This window comes from Planococcus citri, chromosome 1 (genome assembly GCF_950023065.1).
Source record: "Planococcus citri chromosome 1, ihPlaCitr1.1, whole genome shotgun sequence".
Taxonomy (NCBI): domain Eukaryota; kingdom Metazoa; phylum Arthropoda; class Insecta; order Hemiptera; family Pseudococcidae; genus Planococcus; species Planococcus citri.
Genome location: NC_088677.1, coordinates 36,843,345 through 36,866,624, shown reverse-complemented (window position 1 = coordinate 36,866,624; position 23,280 = coordinate 36,843,345). Strand labels below are relative to the sequence as shown.

Sequence of the window (23,280 nt, the reverse complement as noted above, 5' to 3'; positions counted from 1 at the left end):
AAAACATACCGGCACGTGTGTTTTACAAAATGCATTCAGATGTTTCGTGCATTTAGCAGGAGCAGTAGACCGTTCATTTCGTTAAGATACGTTAATGATGGATGATGGAAAAAATTGCTCATTTTAGTGATAAAATTAACAAGCTTCCTATAACTGGGCATTTTGCAACTAATCGTGAAGATAGAGCAATAGAGCATTGCCCTGCTTCCCTTATAAGTCGTACGTATAAAAAAGAACAGTTTCTCTTTCAAAATTGGAAAAATTGTTTCAAAAATTGATTTACGAAATGGAGGGAAATTACATTCAAATTGAGGAAAAAATTTGGTTTTTTGAAGTGTCTCGATTTCCTACATCCTGCCCTTCTTCTCCTGCCATCCTTTTTTTTCTCGTCTGTTGAGGATGGAAAACCTATACCCAATCAAATTGAATCAATTGAATTTTTCCAGTTAAGAATGGCTTTTCAAAGTTACGTCAGTGGGTTCATTTCTGCAGGAAGGGATCCCAAAGCAAATAAAATTAATCCTCTAAAAAAAAGTTTCAAGATGGAGTGGGAGTTATGGCCTGATTAAGAAGACGAACATTTAACATCACAAAGGATTACAATCCCAATTGAAAAGCAGTGAAAGAGGAAAGACTATTTGAATTTTGAATCCAAAAAAATTCCATCAACAGCTGGAATTGAATTCTTTGCTGAAAATTACGAAAAATAATGAAACTCTTGGAAAAATAATCAACTTTATTACTTATTAGCATCGAATCTCAAAAAAAAAAAAATAATAAAAATAAAGAAGAAGAAGCGAGGAGACTTTTACATCCTTTACCCACAATTAAATTGATTACTAAAAAAATGCATCACATGTCAGGCCGATGAGGAAGATATTAAAGAGACCTAACATTACGACATTTCGGCGCAATGTCGAACCCTTTGTACGAGTATGTACATGTAAAGAATAGGTACGTTATATTTGAAGGGTTGAGAGACAGACTATCATTAACGCCGGAATAACTTTTATCGACACTCAACAGGTTATTACCAAATTACATTAAGAATTACCTACCTATGCGAATTATGTTCTTTTTAAGTAGCACGTCTCGTTCGTTCATTTTTTACTTGAATTTCATCCAAAACGTAATGCATCAAATGTGAAAAGTCAGTTTGATAATGTGTGATAGCGGTACCATGACTAATCAAGAGATGAGTGCGTGCATCAGAATACTCGAAGCTCGAATAAAATATCTACCAAAAGCGTAGGTACCAAGGTACCTAAACCTATAGTAGATCTACAGGGTGCCCATTAATACCGTGAACCCCAAAGAAAGTTTTTCATTAAAAATATGGGTTGGATTGGTGGAATTGGAATGTTATTATCTCAGTCCAACAACCAATATGCTATCATTATTATCATTCACTGTGACCGACCGAAATATTTGGAAGAAAACTTTGTTAGGGGTTCACGATATTTCTGGGCACCCTGTAGGACTAGGGGTCTAGGTACAAGCTGCATTACTTGTCTAACCTTACAAGTGAGAACAGTGCTCAAAAAGACCGTCATTATATAAGTAACGATAATTACGAATAAAATAGAATAAAGCAAAAGGTGCTGCGATGGAATTATTGGCGCATAGACGCATTTTGTTTCTACACAGTTACTTTAATACGCAGTGAAATTATTAATGTAATAGTTTTATTACTTCGTGATGCGTGAAATGTTTTTTTCCACTGCTTGTTCTCTGTGGACTGTAGTTTGCGCATATATTGCATAAATTCGAGAAAAAATTTCAGTGGTCAATGGTCATGTTCAAATTTATTCTAAGTAAAAGGTTACGGGCAATTTGTTTTTATTCCTGGGAGATTGATCAAAGTTCTCGACGAGCCAATGAGCTGATTATAAGGTTCTAATTTCGGTGGTTGAAATTTAATTTGGTTTAATCCTATTTGTTTCATTTCCCAAGATAAGTACCCATTAATTTAAAAAAAATTGATTTTTATTTAATACAAAGCCGAAGACTAATAATGGATGCGAAAATGGAAACATCTACACGTTCTTATAGTTAGGTAGTTACCTGAGTAATTACAGGGTACCCAGAAATATAGAGTACCCCTAAAAAAGTTTTATACTAAAATACTTTGGTTGGTCACAGTGAATGATAATAATGATAGCACGTGATTGGTTGTTGGACTGGAGAGAATAACATTCCACCAATCATATGCATCTATTTCACGTTGTCAACCTATATTTTTAATGAAAAACTCTCTTTGGGGTACTCGATATTTCTGGGCACCCTGTACTCTCACAGACGATTATAAGTAGGTACCTATTTTTTTCTCACCCTTGTTTGAAAATTGCATAACGCTGGAACTAAATTTCGGTGAATAGGAAAAACTCATCTTAGTTCCGAATAATATTAAGTGCACCAGTAGAATGAATAGGTAAACCTACCATAGTTTTTTCTACGATAGCCTAAATCGTAAGTAGGCCCTGCGAAAATATACAAATATGTATTAAATATGTCGGAAGTTTAAATTGTATTTAATGTCCAGTACTGAGACGAGTCCAGTGAGAAAAAAAAACAAACACGTATAGCTCTTATATAGTGCGATAATGTAGGTAGTATACTTATTCTCAACGTTGGCGCAATCATACTGTTCTTTACCTTTCCGGTGTTTATCCTACCTACGTCAATGACATGTTATGTAAAGCTACCTATGGCTTTTTTATTTCTCAAATTCAAATATATATTTTTTTACACCGATGAGTGACGATGCAAACTATCCGAGCGAATAAAATAGCCGATAGCGTAATTTACGATGTGTTTTCCAATTGTGCTGTTATTTATTTGAAAATGTCCAGTTTCAAAAATATATCCACAGAGCGAGCACTAAGTTGGTGTTTTTCTTTTCTTTTTGCAGATGTGGTGCCGAATTATTTTAATCGGATTTTTAATTGGTGCTGCGGTTTCGCAGTCCAATTACGACAATCAAGCCAATAGCATCGAATACACCGGAGATGGCTTACCAGAATCTACCATCTTGGATGGAAAAATTACAAAGCTAGATGACATAGCTCCGATTATTTTCCTTAACCGAACGAAAGCTGCGCTGAACTGCGCAGCTGGATACATGCAGGTAAATGTACCTACATATTGCTCCAGAACACTTGGTTATTCTATATTTTTATAATTATTTTCTATTAATAGGTATAAGTATCTACATTTGAATGCTCACATAAGTACATTTATATTGTTTTGGAATGCTTTCGTTTTATTCTGCCATATCATAATCCAATGAAAAAATATTTTACTATAAACATACTTACCTACCTAAAAGAGCACCTACATAGGTAGGCATAATGATAATAATTATAAAGAGAAACTCTACAAATACAATATAAATTGTGTTTAAAAACGTAGGTACTTATAAAAATCTGCAGGTATCATTTTCACAAATTATTCACATACACAATTCATTCGATGTTATTTTTGTTTCTCCAAAGGTATAAGTATATATTTTTATAAGGAATACCTACTTTAGTTGATATATATTAAACGAGCTATGTACTTATCATTGAAAGAGCTTAAAAAAATAAGAGAATTTTTCGAATTCTCAGCGACTACATAAATAACTACCTACTTTAAAGAATTTACAACTTGAAGCAAAAGTTGAAAAACAAATACGAATATTGAGTAAACAATGCAAGCGACGACATTCATTAAAATTCTATTTCATTTAATAGGTATTTTCTAAAGATAATGCTTATAATTATTTTACGATCAATGTTTATTTTGTCTACTTACACTTCTATGTATTACAGTTTTTAATGTTTGATAAATGGCAAATTAATGAAAAATTAGGCGGTAGGCTTTAAAGTGGCTATAAAATAATACAAATCGGGGAAATTTTTTATGATGGGATGGAGACGAGGTTTGGTGAAGGACTTGGAAAAAAATTAATACTTAATACTGTAATTTAATGAAATAAAATTAATTTTAAAAAAATAGATAATAGGTAATATGTAGTTAAAACAATTTAAACGTTAGCAAAAAGAATATTGAATCAGAAAAAAATCATTGCAGTTAGAATAACAGTTAAATAAAAAGGAAAAAGAATTGTTCAAATGGAATAATTCCTCAATACACCTACCTAACATTTTGAGATCAATTTTGCAGGAAGCTGTTTTTATTCGACAGTCAACATGCCTTAAAATTTTCATCACCGTGCAATTTGCATCACCTAATAATTTTTCTCTCATGCAAATACTTCATTAAAATTTATAAGCAACTGCCCTACCTGTTTTGTAAATTTATTTGGGGTGTTTTAAAAAAATATTCGAAAATTTGTTTTCATTTTGAAAAAAAAAACTGGGCCACCGAATATTTAAAATTTCATTGGTGTGTTGTTCGTGCATTAAAAATGTAACGTTTGCATGTAAGTAATTCATGATTTGCTAATTTTGCATTTGCGAATCATTTCCATAGTTAGGTAAACGTACTTACACCTCTTGAGAGAACCCAATGCACTAATTACTTATTTGGGATAGAAATTTTGTGTTGCAAACGTTCCACATTTCCTTTATTACATTACATAGTTGGTAAAAATTGCGAACCAAACGTTTTTTTATCCTCGTCTAATAGAAGATTCTGAGTATGCAAATTTATCTACTTGGATCGTTAAGGTTACAGGATTTCGCCTTGCGTGACTAATGTATGCAGTTTGGTTGGTTAAATCATTTGCAATTTTTTCCTTTAAAATTTTTCAAGTGTTGAAAAAATTACTTGCCGGTTTTAAAAAAATGGAATGCTTATCAACTTTTCGTAGCTTTCTCAAAATCATAGGTTATAGATGCTGAATAAAATTAGGGGCAGTGAATAGGCAACCTATTCAACAAAGAACTTACAGCAAATGCATACTCGTAAATATCTAAGAATTTAGTATTGAACTGTTGCGATTGTTTGAAATAACGTGTTGTTTCAAACATTTAAAAAATAGTTTCAACGCTCTAAATTTTTGAAAAACTAAATCCTGTTCCATAAAAAAAAAATTATCTTCAAAATAAAAAAAGAAGTCTCAAAATACGCAGGTATATCAGTCTATCTACCCTACTTGCTGTCTTTTATCTAGCTTAACTTGGCTGTTGTGTATATCGAAACACACCTAAATAACATTCAAAGGCCTAATTGACTGATAAATACCAAAGTTTGGAAGCTTTTGAACGCCGGTAACAGTAGTAAATTTAGCTTTAATTATTTTATTGGCTGGATCGTTTCTCGTTGTCGCATAAATTAATCAAGCTATATAGATTTGTGGAAAATGGGTGAAAACATTAGATATTCACGCCTAATTAAATGAATTTGCATTTCGGAGCATTTTAAACGTGTCCTTGAGATGCGGTCGTTCGTTTTAATTACTTTTACGTTTTACTAATGTATTAAACTAATTTTGTATTATTTCCAACCTGTCTGGTAGTCCTTTTATGTTTAAAATTCGCCGCAAACGTTACACTTTTCAAATTCTACTTGTGAGTTAACGTGTTTCTCAGTTGACTTGGTGCAAAAAAAGTGATGTGAATTTGCTCTAAGGTCATTTGTTACTCGAACGCGTAGGCTTGTTGTTTACAAGACAGAATTTTTTGCAAAAAAAAAAAACACGAGAAAATTAAAAATTAAAACAAACTATATAGTCGTTTTTTGAAAAATATTTGTTCATGGTGAATTTCGTTCATTTAGTGTTGCTGAATACTGAATTGAAATCAATCGAATAAAAATTCTCTCTTTTACAAATTTTTTGTACTTGATAATTTTTGGGTAAAAGTAGGTAATGGAAACGAATACGTCAGTATTACTGAATGTTTCATGCTACAATGTTCGAGGAAGGAATAGTTTTTTTTTCTCTAATGTGACGGTTTTTTGAGACACGACACATGTACTTAGGTACAAAATTATAAAAAAAAATGTTTTCACATTTTCGTGGGAGAAAAGAGTAACAAAAATCTTACCAAAATATTGTAAAGGTAATGCCAAAAAAAGTTAGACCAAAGACGTTTTACAATGGAAAGCTTAGAGGTTATACTTTTGGCGCATATGGAATATTTCAAACTTTTATAAATTAATGTTTTATCGAAAGCGAAATAAATCCTCTAGGGGTATAAGAAACGACGTTTTTTTCGATACAGCTTGTTACTCTCAAACGAGCTGCATTCGTAAAAAAATAAGGAAAATTTTGAAAAAATAATTTTCAACTTATAAAAGTTTATTAAAAAATAAAAGTTTTAAATCTCCAGTCGTGTTTGCATAAATATGTATCGCGTGTTGCAGTTTTTTACTATGAGAGTAATACTTTGTATAGTTGAAGGAATAAATGTTGAATTTCATTTTTATAGCACACCTGTAACTATTATAATTTTTTTACTTTATTTTATACCTTAGTAGCAACGGTGAAGGTTAAATAAGAATAACGAAGCTTAATTCAATTATATTTCTTTCAGTGGCGATTCTGGAGGGAAAAATGTAGGGAAGTCAGCTGTTTTGAACCAAAAATGAGCATTTTTCATAATTTTTTACGGTTTAAAAAAATCCAGCCCATATGAGCATAATCCATAGGTAACGATACGTCGTCGCGTTAATGCAAAAACAATCCGAGAAAATAGAAAAGAGAATCGACTGGATACTTAAAACGTTTGTTTTCAAATAGGCTAAATATTTTTTGGCCAAAAAAAAATAAATTGAAATTGTAGATAATTTGAGCGTTTTTTTACAATTTTTTTAAAAGATAAAGAAAAACAGAATTTTGGAGAAATTTTAGGCGAAGTCTGACTCTCCTAACTTTCTCCTGAAAATTGCCACTGATTTATTTTTTCCAGATTGATTTGAAATTCGAGCATCCGTTCTATGGAATCGTATACGCAGATTTTGACAGATCTAGCTCATGTTTGATTAGTGGAAATGGAACCATCACAGCCAGGATAGATTTACCTTTGAAAGGATGTGGAACCATACAGGTAAATATATTTTTACTACGAATTCGCTTGCATAAAAAAATAATTACATATTGTTTTAAATTTACAAACATCTCGTGTCGTAAGTTTTGAAAAAATATAGCTAGGTACAAAGATTTTCATATCTGCGTAACTTTTACAAGCGTAACAAACCCCGCGTTTTATTTCCCAAGAATTCTGGGGTAACATATCCAAGAGCTGTATTATAAAATTCTTATCTTTTGTGTAAATAAACTTATACTGTACCTACGTTTTTCTGGCGTTACGTTGTATTAAAAATGAAAAATAAACACTTCAAGGCGAACACTTGCAATTTGCATGTGTCTTGAATTTTATCACTCGTAAAAATTCATGTAAACGATGTGAATGTAATTTTCTCCCGAACAAAGTAACCTTCGCAGAACAAAGAGAACGAAATGGAAATTGAAATTGATGGCACTCGTACGAGTTGATAAATAACTCGCCCACATGAAATGAGCATTAAAATTACTCGACGAATATGCAATTGATCATCAATTACAGGGGTAGAATGTGGAAACAAATTTGAATTTTATCAAGGTTTGTAATATTAGTTGCCTATCTCTGATTTTACGATCAGATTGTTTTTATTCTTGTTGTTGTTTTTGAATGAGCTGAATTAAAATTACGATTATGTATTATTTTATTGCCTTACATGTCCCTTGATAATGAACCAATCAGTATTTTTTCGCAATTTCATTAACTTTCGTTGAGTACGCATTAATGTAATGACATACCAACTATTTTAATTTTTTTTCAATTTTTTGTAGAATCCTACCCGTGTTTTTACCAACAACATCGTTGTGAGGTTTCATTCGAGTTTGGAGATGGATGGCGACGAAGTAATCACAATCGTTTGTAGGTATCCACCTCCTGTTGCTCCGCCACCACCGCCATATCCAGTACCACTGTAAGTATAATTTTACCAAAACCTATGGGATACATAATATAAATTTGAATAGCGAATTAGAAACTATAGCTCAAGAGTCAACAGTTGAATCAAAAATCAAACTGTCACAATTCTACTCTAATCATTTATAAATTGAAAAAAATGAATTGATAAAATTGAATAAATTGAAGATTTAATAGGCAAGAAATTGTCTGTCAAGTCTTATCTCTAGATTTTTTTTTTTGATATAAAATTGTAATGTAATAAACTAATAATTATACCAAAAACAGTAATACGAGTAATAATGGAAAATTTCATTATTTTTGAGTTTATTCGCGCTCTTTAAAAAAGGGAAGTTTTAGTTTTGTATTAATAGTGTTCTGGCATTTAGAATTTTGCATGTACGTATAACGTTGATCTTTATTTGTTTAAAATGTGTATAAAATATACCTACATTACGTTTTTAATTACCTATTAAGATTTTCGCGTAGGAAGAAATTATTATTATCGCTTAGAAATAATACCAGCGGTATATAAAGCAGATATAAACTTTTTGCGGGGCTTTATTAATATTCGAACTTTATTTTCAAGTAAAATGTAAAACATACATTAGGTACACGTCTTATTTCGTACCTACTAAAAATTTGAGAAAAGGCGTCGTTAAACAGCGAGCTCAAAGAATATACGTAACGTATCGTATCATGAAAATGTTTGCTTATGGCAAAGTCACGAATAAAACGAAAAGTTATTTTAGGTTGCGAAATTTTTTTTTCAAATATTTGATGTTTCAAATAATGATGAAATGTTGTTTTGTGGCTGGGTCACTTTGTGCAATTGAATGGTCCTTTTTTTTATGGGACAGAGGAGAGGTGTGAATCAAGTTCATTTCATTTTTTTTTATTTACTTATTTGAAATAATACGTAAGTATAAATGGGATGTCTCTGTTGTATTTAATTCCTTACTCGTATTGCACTGCAACCTTAACAACAGTGGAGTGAATTTGGTGACCTTTGTATCTGGTTTGAAGGGACGAGACAGAAGCATACTTTGGCAAAACGAAGAGTCCCTTGCGAACTCGAATCGTTAGTTCGTTACAATATTTTTGGAATGTGTTTGTTTTGTAATATTAATTCGAACCACGATTTTTATCGTTCAAAAAAAAAAATAACAAACCTTGTCCATAAAATTGGAAAATGGACAAACAATCGAAGGAATCTTAGGAATTCAGTCTCACCGTCATAGCAAGTTACTATTTCAACTCTGAAAGTTGATATAGACATGAAATCAATCTTCATTTAGGTATTTTGAGATACCGCTAATTATGTAGTCTATATTCGCTACTATTTTTTTTTTTTTTTTAATATTTTAATTAATTGTTTTACTGTATTTTTAAATCATTCTGAACTCACTTACTCCTGTGTTTATTTCCAGATTACCGGTCGAGCATCCATCCGAGCAACCACTGAAAGGTTTTCAAATATTATTGATAATTTGTGGAATTCTATTCTTATCTCTGGTACTACTCGGATTAGCCGGATCATATTACTGCCTTCGTAATCAAAGAATTCAAGTAATCCGTAGACATCCTGTACCAGCAACTGGTTCTGAAATCACAAAAATATCGGATTCCAGTTTAGGAAACCTTTCGATGTACGATGGGTTGAGGATCCCCAGAGCCCATACACTCATCACCACTACTGCCAGCATTAGCGAATCCGAAGTTGCCATTATTAGTGGAGCCGATACACTGCCAAGCGATTACCCTTCGGAATCGCCTAGTACAACGCATTCCGAGGTAGAAGAAATGGATGGTCGAAGTTTACGCAGATCGTTGAGCTCCAGCGGTTCTTACGAGAACAGAGCTTACGCGCAAGAGAGCTCGTACTTCTCAGAACAATACGGCCACTTGAGTGAAATGGAGGTTACCACCGGTTCGGCTATCAAACACAGGCCGCCACCTCCAGAGCCCAAGTTCAACGTCGAAATGAGGGTTAAGAAAGCTCCCCTACCTCCGCCAACGCCTAGTCCTCCGTCGTCCGATTCCGAGGGTAGTTTGATCTTGCAAGAGCGTAATTTGAGCACTATTCACGAACGAGACGAAACCGTCGAATTGACCGAACGATCGAGAATGTTCATGTACAAGCCAGAAATTCATACACCACCTAAAACGAAGTCGCCTCCTATATATTCGGAAGTTATTCGCAAACACGATAAATTCGACAAGACCGAGTATATTGAAGAAACTTTCGACAGATCTACCATGGAAGAAAACGATTTCCACCGTACTGAGCTGCATACCGAAGTAAAAGAACCTCCTTTGGTCATCCAACGTCGTCCCGAGATAACTTCTCATTTCGTCGATGACGTATTCTTACGTACCATTACCGAAAAGAAAACCATCGAGGATATCGAACGTCATCGTCGCCAAGTTACCGAATACCATGCAAAACCGCCGCCTTCTCCACCCACTAAATGGGATGTTGAAATTCGAAACTACCCGAATCCCAATGCTCCTTCACCCAGCGGCGACGAAACCGCCACTGATTGGGAAAGCCATTCCGAAAACTCGTCAATTTACGGTATACCAGCGGTTAGCAGATCAGACGAACGTTATAGAACGCAAATGGACCTCGAACAGCAATATCGTTCAACTTTAGACATACCAATGCCAAATCCACCGCCTCAAAATTGGGATTCGTTGGTCAAAGTGTTGGAATATTCTCCAGGAGAAACATCGGAAACCAAAGAATACCGAAGTGAGCAAACTCTCTCATTGGAGGATAAGAAAAAATGGCGTAAAATCATCACGACCGAATCTACATTGCGTACGATGCTGACGGAAGCTTCTACTAGAGAAGATTACGAAAGTATACGTAAAGATCAGAGATACAAGAAATTATTCGATCCTCCGAAATGGGACGTCATCATACGCGTTTTAACACCCCCTGATCGATTATTCGACCAAAGAGCTCCTGGTGGGTCGAATCGCTACCGTAGAAAATCCGAATGGGATACTCGTAGCAGAAGAAGTTCTCTGCCAACGCTATACGAATACGATTCGGACGCCTCGTCTGTACGTCTAGCTGAAGTTTTTGCACCTTACACATCCGATCCTTTAGCACACTCTAGAAGAACGTCCAGGTCTAGTTTAAGATCTGATATGGATGTTAGATCAATGAGCGAAATTATGGTTGATTTTGCCCGACAAGATGTTCCCGATAACATGAGCGATGGCAGTTCCTATTACAAACCTAGAAGGTATTTTGACAAAGACGATGAAGAAACTGGTAGTCTAGTTAGATCTCTTAGTCAGCCATCGTTAGCCAGATCAGCTTCCGAGTTTACCGAAAGCTGGGGTATTAGAAGAGGTAATTGGGATATAGATAGTCCCGAGCATTCTCCCAGATCATCCGCCAGATTTGGTAGAAACGAACAAAGCTTGTCCTCAACCTCGTACAATGTACAACAATCTTCGAACTCTCAACAAAAACGCTGGTTCAGAGAAGGTGATAATTGAACAATGTGATTTCTATAAAGCTAATTTGAAATTTTGCTCATATTCAGCTCATCATGTTGATGCTACAAAAAAACTTGACTTTCTTCTTGTGGAATCTTGAAAATACTTTACCTATACCTACATACATATTTCTTTAGTCAAAAAAGAAAACTTTTCAAAAACTACTTTCAACTTAATTAATATCCGAGCTACGAACAGTCATACTTACTTCATCCTTTTGATTTTTGTGAAAATTTCTCTAAACATATTTCAAGACGTAATACAAGATAAAAGTTACCCCAATGAACGTCTATCTACCTAATTATATAAAGCTGCTGCGGTAACAAGCCGTTTTAAACAACATGATTACAAATGTTACGCTCTAATAAAAAAGACTTGTTTATTTTTTAATTTCAAAAATTGCTGCAAAAATGTAGGTATTTCGACTTTTCCTTCTATTTTTTATACGATGGGATTGAAAAAAATAAAAGGTAAAAAAAAAACAGTAGCAGAGAAGTAAGAAAACAGTGTTATTGTAATTTCGAAATTAAAAGGTTCGTGGAAGTTGATTAAAGCGACGCTAAAGCCATTGGTTGATGACCAGTCACATTTTTTTATTTGAATTTGTTCGTTCATTACTTATTCATGAAGAGCTGATAGGGCTTTTTTAATGTCTTTCACTTCATTTTATATTAGGTGAACAAGGCATACGTATTTATGGTATCAATCCATGTACCAACATAAATTTTGGGAATCGTACTTACCTATAGGTACATGTCCATAAATATATTTTTTCTGGATGTTGAAAAATTATAGGTACCTAGAGATGTGCACTTTTCAGAAAAGTAATTTTAGTGAAATGAAAAGTGAAAAGTTCATTGAAAAGTGTGAAAAGTTGTGAAAAGTGTGAAAAGTAAATTGTGCGAGTCTCATTTTAAAGCTCTCTGTAAGAGCTTCAAATTGATGTATTTTATGCCAATCTAAAACACACAAAAAAAACAAAATCATTTTTTTCACCTACTTAATCAAATAGTGGTAGTTTTGAGCCTTTCTACACCCTCCAACATTTTTGGGGTTTTCAGTTTTTAAAAAAATGATGAGAAAAATATCAAAAATGGGTGCTTAATTGCGAAGGGGGAGGGAGTGGAGAGAGTGAAACTTGATATTTGACTTCATCAATGAGGTAAGTGATCTCTGATGAGTAAATTGATTGGTCACTCGCTTTTTTTTTTAGTAAAAACAGCTGAAAAGTGAAATGAAAAGTAGGAACTTTTCTTTTCAACTTTTCATTGGAAGAAAAGTACTTTTCACTTTTCACTTTTCACACTGCACATCTCTATAGGTACCTATAGCCTACCTACAATAGAATAACAATTTTTTGATATTTGTCGATTCGTTAACCTTTCCAGACATGTTGAAAAAATTGAGCCATTTTAAAACGATCCAAAAGTCTGACTCGTCGTTCCACATGTCTTTTTTATACTTATCTATTTCGAAAAAAAAAAAGTTCAACATAATCTGATACCTTTTTGTTGGTATCGTTTATATGTATGTACGTTAGCTATCGTATGCTTTAGAGATTAAATTATAAAAGCGTATGGATGACAAAAAAGAACGCGTTTTTTTTCAAGACTGTTCGAAAAATATTTTTTATAATTATTTCGCTCTACCGCTCAGTCATAATTTTTAGCATATAGTATGATTAATATGTTTGATTTTGTGATTATTTGGCATTTGTTATACATACTTTACTTACCTAATGCGTATCTTAGTACATAGGTACATTACAAAATATCTACTTGACGGAAATTCTTAATTTCCATCATTGTTTGATACTTTTTACGTCAATACATATTACGTATAGTAAAATTGACGCATATTTTGATATTTGCAATCTTCTCACTCTTATAGGGTTAAAAAGTACTTTTTTTTTCTTGGCTATATAGTCTAAAGTGGTAACACTACATTCCAGTTGAAGACCGCGGCACGTTTACATTTTCAAAACAGGACTTTCTTATTCGATGCTATATTTCCACTAATTTCACATTAAATAGAACTAAATTTACGTGTGGTGAGTTGTTTTGCATTCTTGCTATCATGTAAATGAAATATTGTTAAAACTTAGTTAAAACTATGAAATAATCGCCGAAGTTCCTGAGTGATAAGAAAAGTCCTGTTTTGAGATGTAAACACCTAAGAACTAAGAGCACAGAAGTGTTACCACTTTTGGAATGTAGTGTTACCATTTTAGACCATATAGCCAAGAAAAAAAAAGTACTTTTTAACCCTATTACGAGTGAAGATCAAATTTTAATTAAATTCTTAATATATGTACGATGTACCTATTTAACGTATTTTTATTTTTTTTGACTGCTGCAAAGTTATGATTAACTGATTTTTTTTCTGTTTGAAAAGAGTTAACCATATGAAGTTTATAAGTACCTATATTTAATATTGACGAATTTTTTATCTATGTATAATAATTATTTTTATTACGTGTTTTTAATTTTTTTTTTTTTTTGGTAATTTAATTTAAATTAAGATGAGCTGACGAACGTGGATATAATATGTATACCTATCGTGTACGTGAGTAATTTGTATTAGTGTGTTATTTTCTACAATTATTATTCTTTTTTTTCATGAATAAATCGATCTCTAATTTAAATTTTAACATTATTAATTTAATGATATTTTATTAAGTCTTCATATTTCCATGTGCTGAACGAACATGCGTATTGATTTTAAAATAATTGTACTCTTGTCATTTTAAATATTTGGTTTACCTTATTTATCTCATGTTTTGTTTTTCTAATTACCTATCTAATTTGTAGAATGTTCAACTTACATTTGCAAAATTACAAGAAGTGCCAAAATATTTAATTATAAGTGAATAAGTATATATTTATTTGCTCAAGATATTTTCGCAATTTTTGTTTCTATGAATAGAAAAAACTTTTACTTAATCGATTTGAGGTATAAAGTTAAGAAATTTGAATTGCCGTGAATTATTTTTTGCTTAATCAATTTTTCATTACTCACTTGCTTTATAAAGTGAGACTGAAAAATTGATTGAAAACAGATTTCGTTATAGCTTAAAAATGTTAATTTCTTTTTTTGTACGAATAATCAAATAAAAATTTTAACTACAATGTTTTTTATCATTATCATATAGGTACTGTAAATATAATGATATTATGTACCACTAGATGATACTAGCATAAGCTGAATACTCAAAGAATATATCACTTACCCCGGCTGGAGGCTATACCAATTATATCACACAATAAGTAAAATGTAGTCACGTGTAAGACACTATGTATTAAACACATAAAGAATAAACACAATTAAATACCTTTTAAGAAGGTTTTTAGTATCAACACGATACTTTACACTTAACACTAATTACTTATAATTAAACACAATTAAAACTAATATAATACGCTTTCTTGCCAGTTATGGCTATGATACACCACCGAGATTATACCGCGTCGACACGTCCGATCACTACGTACCTCAACAATATAACAATCGGCCGCAGCGCCGCTCCGTGGGCTTGTAGCCCTGTGTCGCGACGCGTGATCAGTGTTACCAACACATATACTTAATCCTATATAACCCTTACAGGTCCGGCATATCTCCCCTCTATCATATGCCCCTTCGTGGCTTTACTCAATGAGTATAACCAGTCGTGGAAAGCACGGATCAGAGAGAGAAAGATATGTCGAAGCTGTAAGGCTGGTCCCTGTGGGAGCAGTCTCTGCCCCTCGTGGTATTCCACTGCGGGAAATTCGAGGCAGAGTAAATCCAAATTTAGCCCACTGTGCGCGTAGCAATACCCCCAAAGCTCCCCTTCGCGACCCTGCACCACCCGCTGTCGCATCCGAAGATACGTGCAGCGAATAAGGACAGAATACGCGAAGTTGAAAACATCGGGTAAGTATGAACTATCTAGCGACAGAATTCCAAAAAATAAAGACTTTTTCCCTATTCTAATAATTTTTTTAAACTCCCGAATCAAAACGGATAGACAAGACAAAGTCGAAGAAGCGAACCGAAAGTTGGATGCTGTGCATCAAAGTTGAAGGTACTTGTCGTCTGCCTGTGGTAGTGAGTCGTGTCGAAACTCGAGTGTGAAAAAATTACAAAAAACTTAGAACTTCTAAAAATTTACAAAAAGTTTACAAAATACAATAGAAAATAGGACTGTATCGATGCGTCGAGAATACAAATCTTAAAAATAAAACAACTGTCCAAAAATACGCATCGTAAAAACAAATTTGTCAAATCTTACAAAATAAAACTAAATCTATTCAGTCCTTTCGAAAATAAAAATCTTATAGATAAACAAAAATTAATCAGTCTGTGACCGAATAAACTTACATGTAATCAAATTACAACAATCATCAAAATAATCAATCGAAAACAATGTATTATCGAACCAAAATACAGATGATTATCGTCGGATGATAAAATTGACTTCTTCGAGTACAGATAACGACGTTGAAATAAAACGTTGGCGGAATGTTACCTCGCCTTGGTTGCGATGATGCCAAGTCAGTGGCGACTACGATGATATTTCGACGATTGCTATTGAGAAAGTTGATTAATAAGGTACCCTGTGGGTAATTTTTACAAAATGTCAATTTGATATCGCTGCGCGATTAGGTTAAAAAGTAATTTCGACTCATTTTTTGCAATTTTACGTTAGTCCACTCGATTTTGAAAAATTAAACAAAGTTCAAAACTACGAAAAATAAGTGAGACTTCGAGTGGAAAATTTTTAATGAAAATCCTGGTGAAATTGGTCCCTAGGTTCAAACCTTTTTTGAATTTATCAGTACCTACTTTTATTCGGATAGGTACCTACAATTTGGAAGTTGAAATTATTATTTCAAAAATGGCCAAAATTTCTATCTTTTCTGAGTCGTACGTAGTTGTTAATTTTCACCAGATTTTATGTATTAGACTGTGTCTAAGTCGTGTTTACGATTGTATCGTATTAGCTCTCTTGCATGTCAGCATCTTCGTGGTTGATTGTAGCGTTTACACTATCTTTGTCGCTGTTCGTTTCGCCTTGTTGGCGTTGAGGTTTCGGTGTACTAGTAAGGAAGTTTGCTGCATTTTGCGACTTATTCGGCGATGATCCTGTGGATCCTTGCGTCGTGTTTATCGGCGCCTGTGGCGTACTAGGGTTTGACGTTGAAGGGTATTCTGAAAATGGAACCGTTCCTGGTAGAACAGTCGTTTCCACTCCCTCTTCCATTTTTTCAGGTGTATTTGGGCTGTGTCCAGTGTATTCAGTTTTTCCATCTCGCAAAATGGTGAAAGCTGGTTTATCGATCGTTGGGGGTAGCCCTTGGTGTTTTGCAACTTGATTGTTTCCAAATGGTTGCATTTGTTTCGTTTCAGGAGCATGTTGCTGAATAGTTTGATTCAATTCGTCGCAAGCTTGGTTGAATCTTGTAGTCGAAATGTTCATCATTTGTTGTCCTCCGGGTACTTCAACCATCTTTTGTACCGTTTCCGGTGTGGTTTCGATACCTTCCATTGCAACGTGTTGTTGCGCTTGTTGCGCTTGTTGAGCGTTGAACTGCTCCAAGTTGGCTTGACTAAGTCCAGCGTTTACGAGTATATTGTCGTTAGCTCCAGCTTGTTGCTGACCAATCGGTATGTAATCCGTTCCTGGACTTTCGAATTGTAATTCGGCTTGTTTTTCCGGAAATTCATCGTCCTGTTGAACGAAATGTTGGGATGATTGCGAGTATTCCGAAGAATTATCATCGTCGTAATATTGGAAGGCGTCTTCTTCCCCTTCGTTCTCTTCACGTTCCCGCTCTTTCAGATCTTTTGGCGGCATGATGAGGTCGTCGCGGATTGCGAATACGTAATCGTGATAGACCTCTGGTTCAAACCACGGTCCGAAATCGTCCATGTTCGGTCGCATGTTGCCAAAAAAGTTTTCAGGTCCCATTATCTCTACGATACCATTGTATGTTCTAGACCAAGAGTCTGTAAATACCTTTGTGTAAGCCTCTACGAGCTGCTCATTCTGGTCAGGGAAATACATCAGTGGCATAATGTAGATTTCTTTTACATTATACTTTCGCATGAGTCTTAGTAGTACCGCATAATGATCGCGGAAAGTCCTCGCAGACATGCCATTAAACATATCCCAGTTTCCAATCGAGTACATGACTCGCGGTGGTGCGTGTTTTAGCTTCGGATTCGTCAACGTTCGGATTCGTCGACACTTTCCACTGTGGGTCTATGTCCGCGAGCCGTTTTTCGATCGGTGGAAATTCGTATACTTTCTCACCTTCCGACATTCGCACTCGCGATTAGAAATTAAGCTTTCGAGCTTAAGAGTATGAAATAAATCGCACTTTACACAAAAGTATGATCGTGGCTTGAATCGCACGTCTCACTACCGAGCACACTTTGGATTCCGAAATCCTTTCGCACAAAGTCGCGAAAAATATTTGGATTTTTCGATAAATCACAGTAAAAAGCAGTTCGCGAAGTAATTCGCACAATTACACGTCAAAAGAGACACGTTTTATAAAAAACTTTCAACTTAAAAGAGCAGAAATTAGCAAAAGTACACGAGCAAGCACATACCCGAACGGAGAACAAAACAATAATGTTCGTACAGTACGGCGTGTCGCTCGATGCAGCCGGTTGTGTTGGCTTATCTGAATCCCCCACCTACCTACTTCATCTACGTTCGTAGCGTTCGGTTGGCGAAAACGGCGCTGGTCGGGCGGCTGGTTGCGAACCGATCGTGTAAGTAATGTGTTTGTAGTGGTAACTATGATAAGTTCTAGGAATTTCTGCTGTCCAAATGCAAACGTGTCAAGCTGTGCTTGATTTCGATTAATTTTACGTCATTTTTCAGTTGCTAATTAATTTTTCAAAATTCTGTTTCGATAGAAATGTTCCTAATGAGTCTGTGCATCTTTTAGTATAAGAATATTTTTCCTTTGTTATGTAATTTTAATAAAAACTTGTTGTTTTATGTGAAAAAATCTAGTCATGTAATCGGCTGATATAATTAGCTCGATCGAATCGGTTTGTGTTGGCTATGTTGCCAAACGTCGCGTTCATCGTGTTCGATGAATTCTCCGAAATAAACTCGTCTACTTCTGTTTATTCGTTGGTTTTGGAAAAATTCTGACTTCGAATCAAAAAGTAATGCCTGTCGCAATATTGAAAATTCAATTTTGGTTCGAAATGTGTTTCAAAATTTTGGAACAGTCAGTTTTAGGTATTCGCTACGCGAAAATAGTTTTGAGTATTTGAATTTAATTATTCAGTTACGTAGGTATTACTTACCTATTTTGTACCTAATACTTACGTATCAAACTTGTAGTCTTGATGCGAATTTCTCAAATTCGGTTTTCTTCTTGTTGAAATAAATTTATTTACCTGTTTTTAGCTTGTTATTTGTTTTTTAGTTTTAAGTTTTTACCTAATGAGTAGACAAGTCATTTTTTTTGTCAAAAGAAATTTTATTCACAAAGGTTTTACAATCTTAATTCTAGTCAAAATAAACTCTAGTCATATTTAATCGTAAGTTTAGTCTTTTGACCAAGAATTTTGAATAGTAGCGATTGTATCGCATTAAATTGAGTCTGTGTCTCTAAGTCATACGAGGTTTTTACTTCGAATTTGAATTTATCTATGGTCGTCGGATGCCGAAAGATCGGTAAATTTCCCGGAACGTAGCTACCGGTATCGTTGGCTGTGTCCGGATCTGTCCATTAATTCGAACTGTCGTACGAATTACATCTCCCCGTCTCGCAATTCGATTTACCGTGATCACGTACCCATCGCTGCTTGAAATTTCTGGCTCGTCGAAGATCAGGAGGCTGCGCATCCAATTCAAAAAGGTCGAAATTCGGATTTGTCTGTAGGCGTCTCCGATGTCGCTCATGAAATCAATGCTGATGGTCGCTTCTTGACGTCTTTGACGAACTTCGAGGATAAAGCTGTGGATAGCCATTGTTCAAAAAATGGTTCAATTCGTATCTAAAATACGTTACGTTTAGCACTCGCGTCTATAGGTAATCGGTTTCGACTTTATCGCGAAAATACACTCAGTGATTTTGCTTAGATGCAAAATTGAACGTGATACTGTCTCGAAAATCGATTATCTGCGATCGGTTTGTCTTTTATCACTCCGTATTACGTATATGCACGCATGTCGTTGGAAATAACTTCATTTTGTCTATTCGAAATTTTACGTCTTCGATATTTCGCAAGAAACAACAGTCAAGATCGAAATACTTTCCGTTTGTCTAAATTTTACTTGAAGTTATTTTTCCCTTTTTTTCCCTCGAAGGGAATTTACCTAATTTTGAGGGAAAAATTAACTTCGCGAATTTTAATCCAAATTGAAAAATTCCAACTGCGTTGGTCAAATGCGGTAGTTGTGATTACATGAAAATTGTCTAGAAAATTTTTTATGCATATTTTTGTTAGGTAGGTATGTTACCTATTTAGTCGAAATTTCGCGATTTTTCCGAAACTATTTACGTATCGTCATTTTCTCGTAGGTCATTAAGCTTTTTCTTAGCTTTTTCCAATGTAATTCGTTTTTCTCGTCTATCCGCCATGTCTTGGCGTAATTTTTCGTAATTCTCTTTTTTCTTTAGTTTTTCAAGTTGTACTTGATCTCTTAGGTATTTTTTTACTGAAGCGTCACCTACGATCTTGCTTACGCATATGTTTAGTTTTGGTCTCATCTTTTTTGATAAGTTTGAGTAATTTTCAATGAATTTTTGTTTGATTTTGTGTTTTTCAGCTTCATTAGCCTTATCGTAAACCTCTGTGGGTTCAAAGTCGAGATCTCTTTTGATCATGTTTTCTATTTCCTGTTGTGAAGGACGTTTTAGGATTGAAATTTTCTTCAGCTCTGTATTTTTGCTGTGTTTCTCGGTCTTGTCTTTTGAGTCTGATTCAGAGCTACTGTCTGACGATGCGTCGTATACTTTTTCTTGTTCAGTTTTTAACTGATCTACGTCATCGTCGTCTGTTAGCGACATTATGATCGATTGACCGTCGTCGCTGCTATTGTCAAGCTCAGATTCGTCAGATGACATTTCCGTTTCATCTTTGATTAGCTCACAAGGATCCGGTGCAAAATAGTTGATGTATTCTCCATCAGTGTAATCAACTACGTCGATAGCATCTACGTCTATGACGTTTAGTGTTTTCTTAAGTTTTTTAGGCTTTGTAGGGCCCATTCTTTGCCTGTAAGCGGCCATGCGTTCTGATCGACGTAATTTGATTCCACTTGTGGATGGTTGGGGGTTTCGTGTCCCTGGATTTTGAGCAGTTGTGGGTAATTTTATTTCCTTTTTGGTAGGGTTTTTCACCTCTTTGTTTTTCGATTCGTCGTCAGTCTTAGGTGGCTGATTCGTAAAATTCGCTGCAAGTTTTACTCGCTTTTTCTTTTTAATTTCAGCTTTTTTAGCTTCATTGTCTGATTTTTCTTGTTTACGCTTTTTGTATAATTTTTTGCGTAGCTTTCGAGCTTTTTGTGCCCCAGTTGATTCGTCTGTCGAATTTTTGTCCTGAGTACTTTCTTTTTCCTCATTTTGTGTTTGTTTGGGCTGAAGCTGCGCTTCTAATTTCTTTTTATTACGTAATTGAAGTCTTTGCTCTCTAGCAACGTCAATAAGTTTTTTTATGACCATTTTTGATCCTTCGTGGAAAATTTTCTTTTCCGCATCAGTTGCTAATGGTATACCTTGAATTCTTTCAAGCATGTCCTCTTCCGAGTCAGTTGTTGATGATTTTTGATCATCATGTTTATGTTTGTTTAGGAAGTCTTTGATTTTGTCAATCATTTTTCGTTGATCAATGTATGAGTGTAATTTGTCGTCTTTTTCCATTCTATCGATCTCCTTTTGAGTTAGGAAAAGAGTGAGTTGCCTTATGTTGGCTACACGATTGATGTTTGAGTCGTCTGTGGGCTCTAGTAAATAGGAATTTATTCCTGTACGTTTTATTACTAGGTAGGGACCCACTTTTTTAGGGTAAAATTTTTCTCCAGTACACTTGTCCTTACTGGATTGTTTGTGGTTCGTGAGTAGAACCATGTCTCCTTTTTTTAAGATAGTAGGATCAGGATGCTCCTTATTGTATTTGTATTCTTCTTCAATACGTTGTAGTCTACGCCTTTCGCGTATGTAATTCTCAATTATTTGAGAAGGAGTCATTGATTCCACTTTGGATTTCATGTGTTCAGTCGTGTAGACTGCTTTTTTCGCCAATTGATCTGCGATTACGTTTGTGTACTCGATTTTACGAGCATAGACGTGTATAAACTGTACACTTGTGAATTTTTTCACTAATTCCAAAATTCGTTCAAATAAAATTTTGTGGTGTACTGGCTTCTTACGAGAATTAAGCCAGTTGTTTTGTTGCCATCTTGTGACAGTATAGTTTAATGCTTTGATCGCATAATTGGAGTCCGAAAAGCATTTTACTTTCTTAAAGTTGTTCTTTAACATTGTCTCTAGTGCGACTATAATTGCCTTTAGTTCGGCATAGTTGTTAGATAGATTAAATTCACCGTCAAATTCCAATTTCTGTGAAATATTTTTTGTACTGTCAGTTGAAAAACAAATTCCAATGCCTGCTACGGCGTCTTCGTCTCCATTTTTGGAGCAGGCTCCATCAGCTGTCACTCTCGCATAGCCGTCAGGATCCGAGTATACATCCTTTTCAGGGATTAATGTTGTTTTGTGATTTTGTTCGATTGTCATCGAAGGTAGTTTAATCTTTGCTAACTTATGTAACAACTTTATCAGTTTATGTTTAAAATCGTACTTGGCTCCTTTGTGTGGCATTTTATCAGTAATACAGTCTTGGATGCCCCAGGCCTCATTTGGTTTAAATCCAAATGGACCTGGTGTATTATTTATTTCGTCTTCAATTTCTTGAACGTATGTGTGCCACCATATGTGCGTTGTAAAAGGATCGTGTAATTTATTGATTTTAGTCCGGAGTTTGTCTCCAATAATTCTCATCGTCCGCTCTACCGACGACGATTGTGGATTGTAGGCATTCGTGTGTGCCACTTTTATATTCCTGTCTTCCAGCAGGTTGTACCAGTCGTCATTGATAAATTGTTTCCCATTGTCTGAGATTACTTTCTTAGGTTTAATACCCTTTTTGTCTATCCATTCTAGGATTGTTTTCATCTCTCGACAAACGTTTTCTTTTTTGATTTCTGGCATCGATCTTAGCCAATTTCTACCCGTGAAAATGTCTTTGGCTACTAGTAGGTATCTAGGTGCCCCTTGTATAGCTGGAACTGGTCCATAAATGTCTACAGAGAGTACCTCTCCCATTGAGTAGGCTTCTATTTTTCCGAATTCAAGCACTTTTGGCTGAGCGTAATTTTTATTGAGTTTGCATATTATACATGCATTAGTGATTTCTCTAATGTAATCGAGTGATTTTGGATGGTAATAAATGCGACGAAATGCTGCGTCTAATTTATTTGCACTAGTGTGGCCATAGGCAGTATGTAAAAAATCGACTGTGTCATAAAAGAGTTCTGTTGGCAAGTAGGGAACGTATGTATCGTCATCAAGTCTTTTCATAAGAATTTCCTTTTTCTTTACAGTGTCTTGAATCTCTTCGTCTGTGTCGGATTCAGTACGTTCTCCGATATTCGTATTGCATTGATTTACAATTTTGTATCGATTTAATAGTCGTTTCTTTTTCTCTAGTTCTTTCCTGTTTTTTACAGGTATATATTCCTTCATTATTTTCATCATTGCGATGCAATTTTCATCAGTTTGTTGATATTTAGATATGTTTGACATTTTGTCAAAAAGTCTTGGGACATTTTCGTCCAAAAATTTTAAGT

General features: G+C 34.6%; 1 protein-coding gene across 4 annotated transcripts in view; it reads left to right on the top strand.

Annotated features, from left to right (window-relative positions):
• The window catches only part of LOC135831745 (uncharacterized), a 36,115-nt gene extending 21,357 nt beyond the window's left edge, over window positions 1–14,758 (top strand). For 3 of the 4 annotated variants that reach the window (XM_065344452.1, XM_065344453.1, XM_065344454.1), the window contains 4 exons: window positions 2,912–3,127; window positions 6,858–6,995; window positions 7,781–7,920; window positions 9,332–14,758. In XM_065344452.1, the coding sequence (XP_065200524.1) occupies window positions 2,912–3,127; window positions 6,858–6,995; window positions 7,781–7,920; window positions 9,332–11,417 (2,580 nt within the window). In that variant the 3' untranslated portion in view covers window positions 11,418–14,758. Of the gene's footprint in view, window positions 1–2,911; window positions 3,128–6,482; window positions 6,598–6,857; window positions 6,996–7,780; window positions 7,921–9,331 lie in introns of those variants that run through there. The other variant, XM_065344455.1, reaches the window with a different exon arrangement.
• The last annotated feature ends 8,522 nt before the right edge of the window (window positions 14,759–23,280 follow it).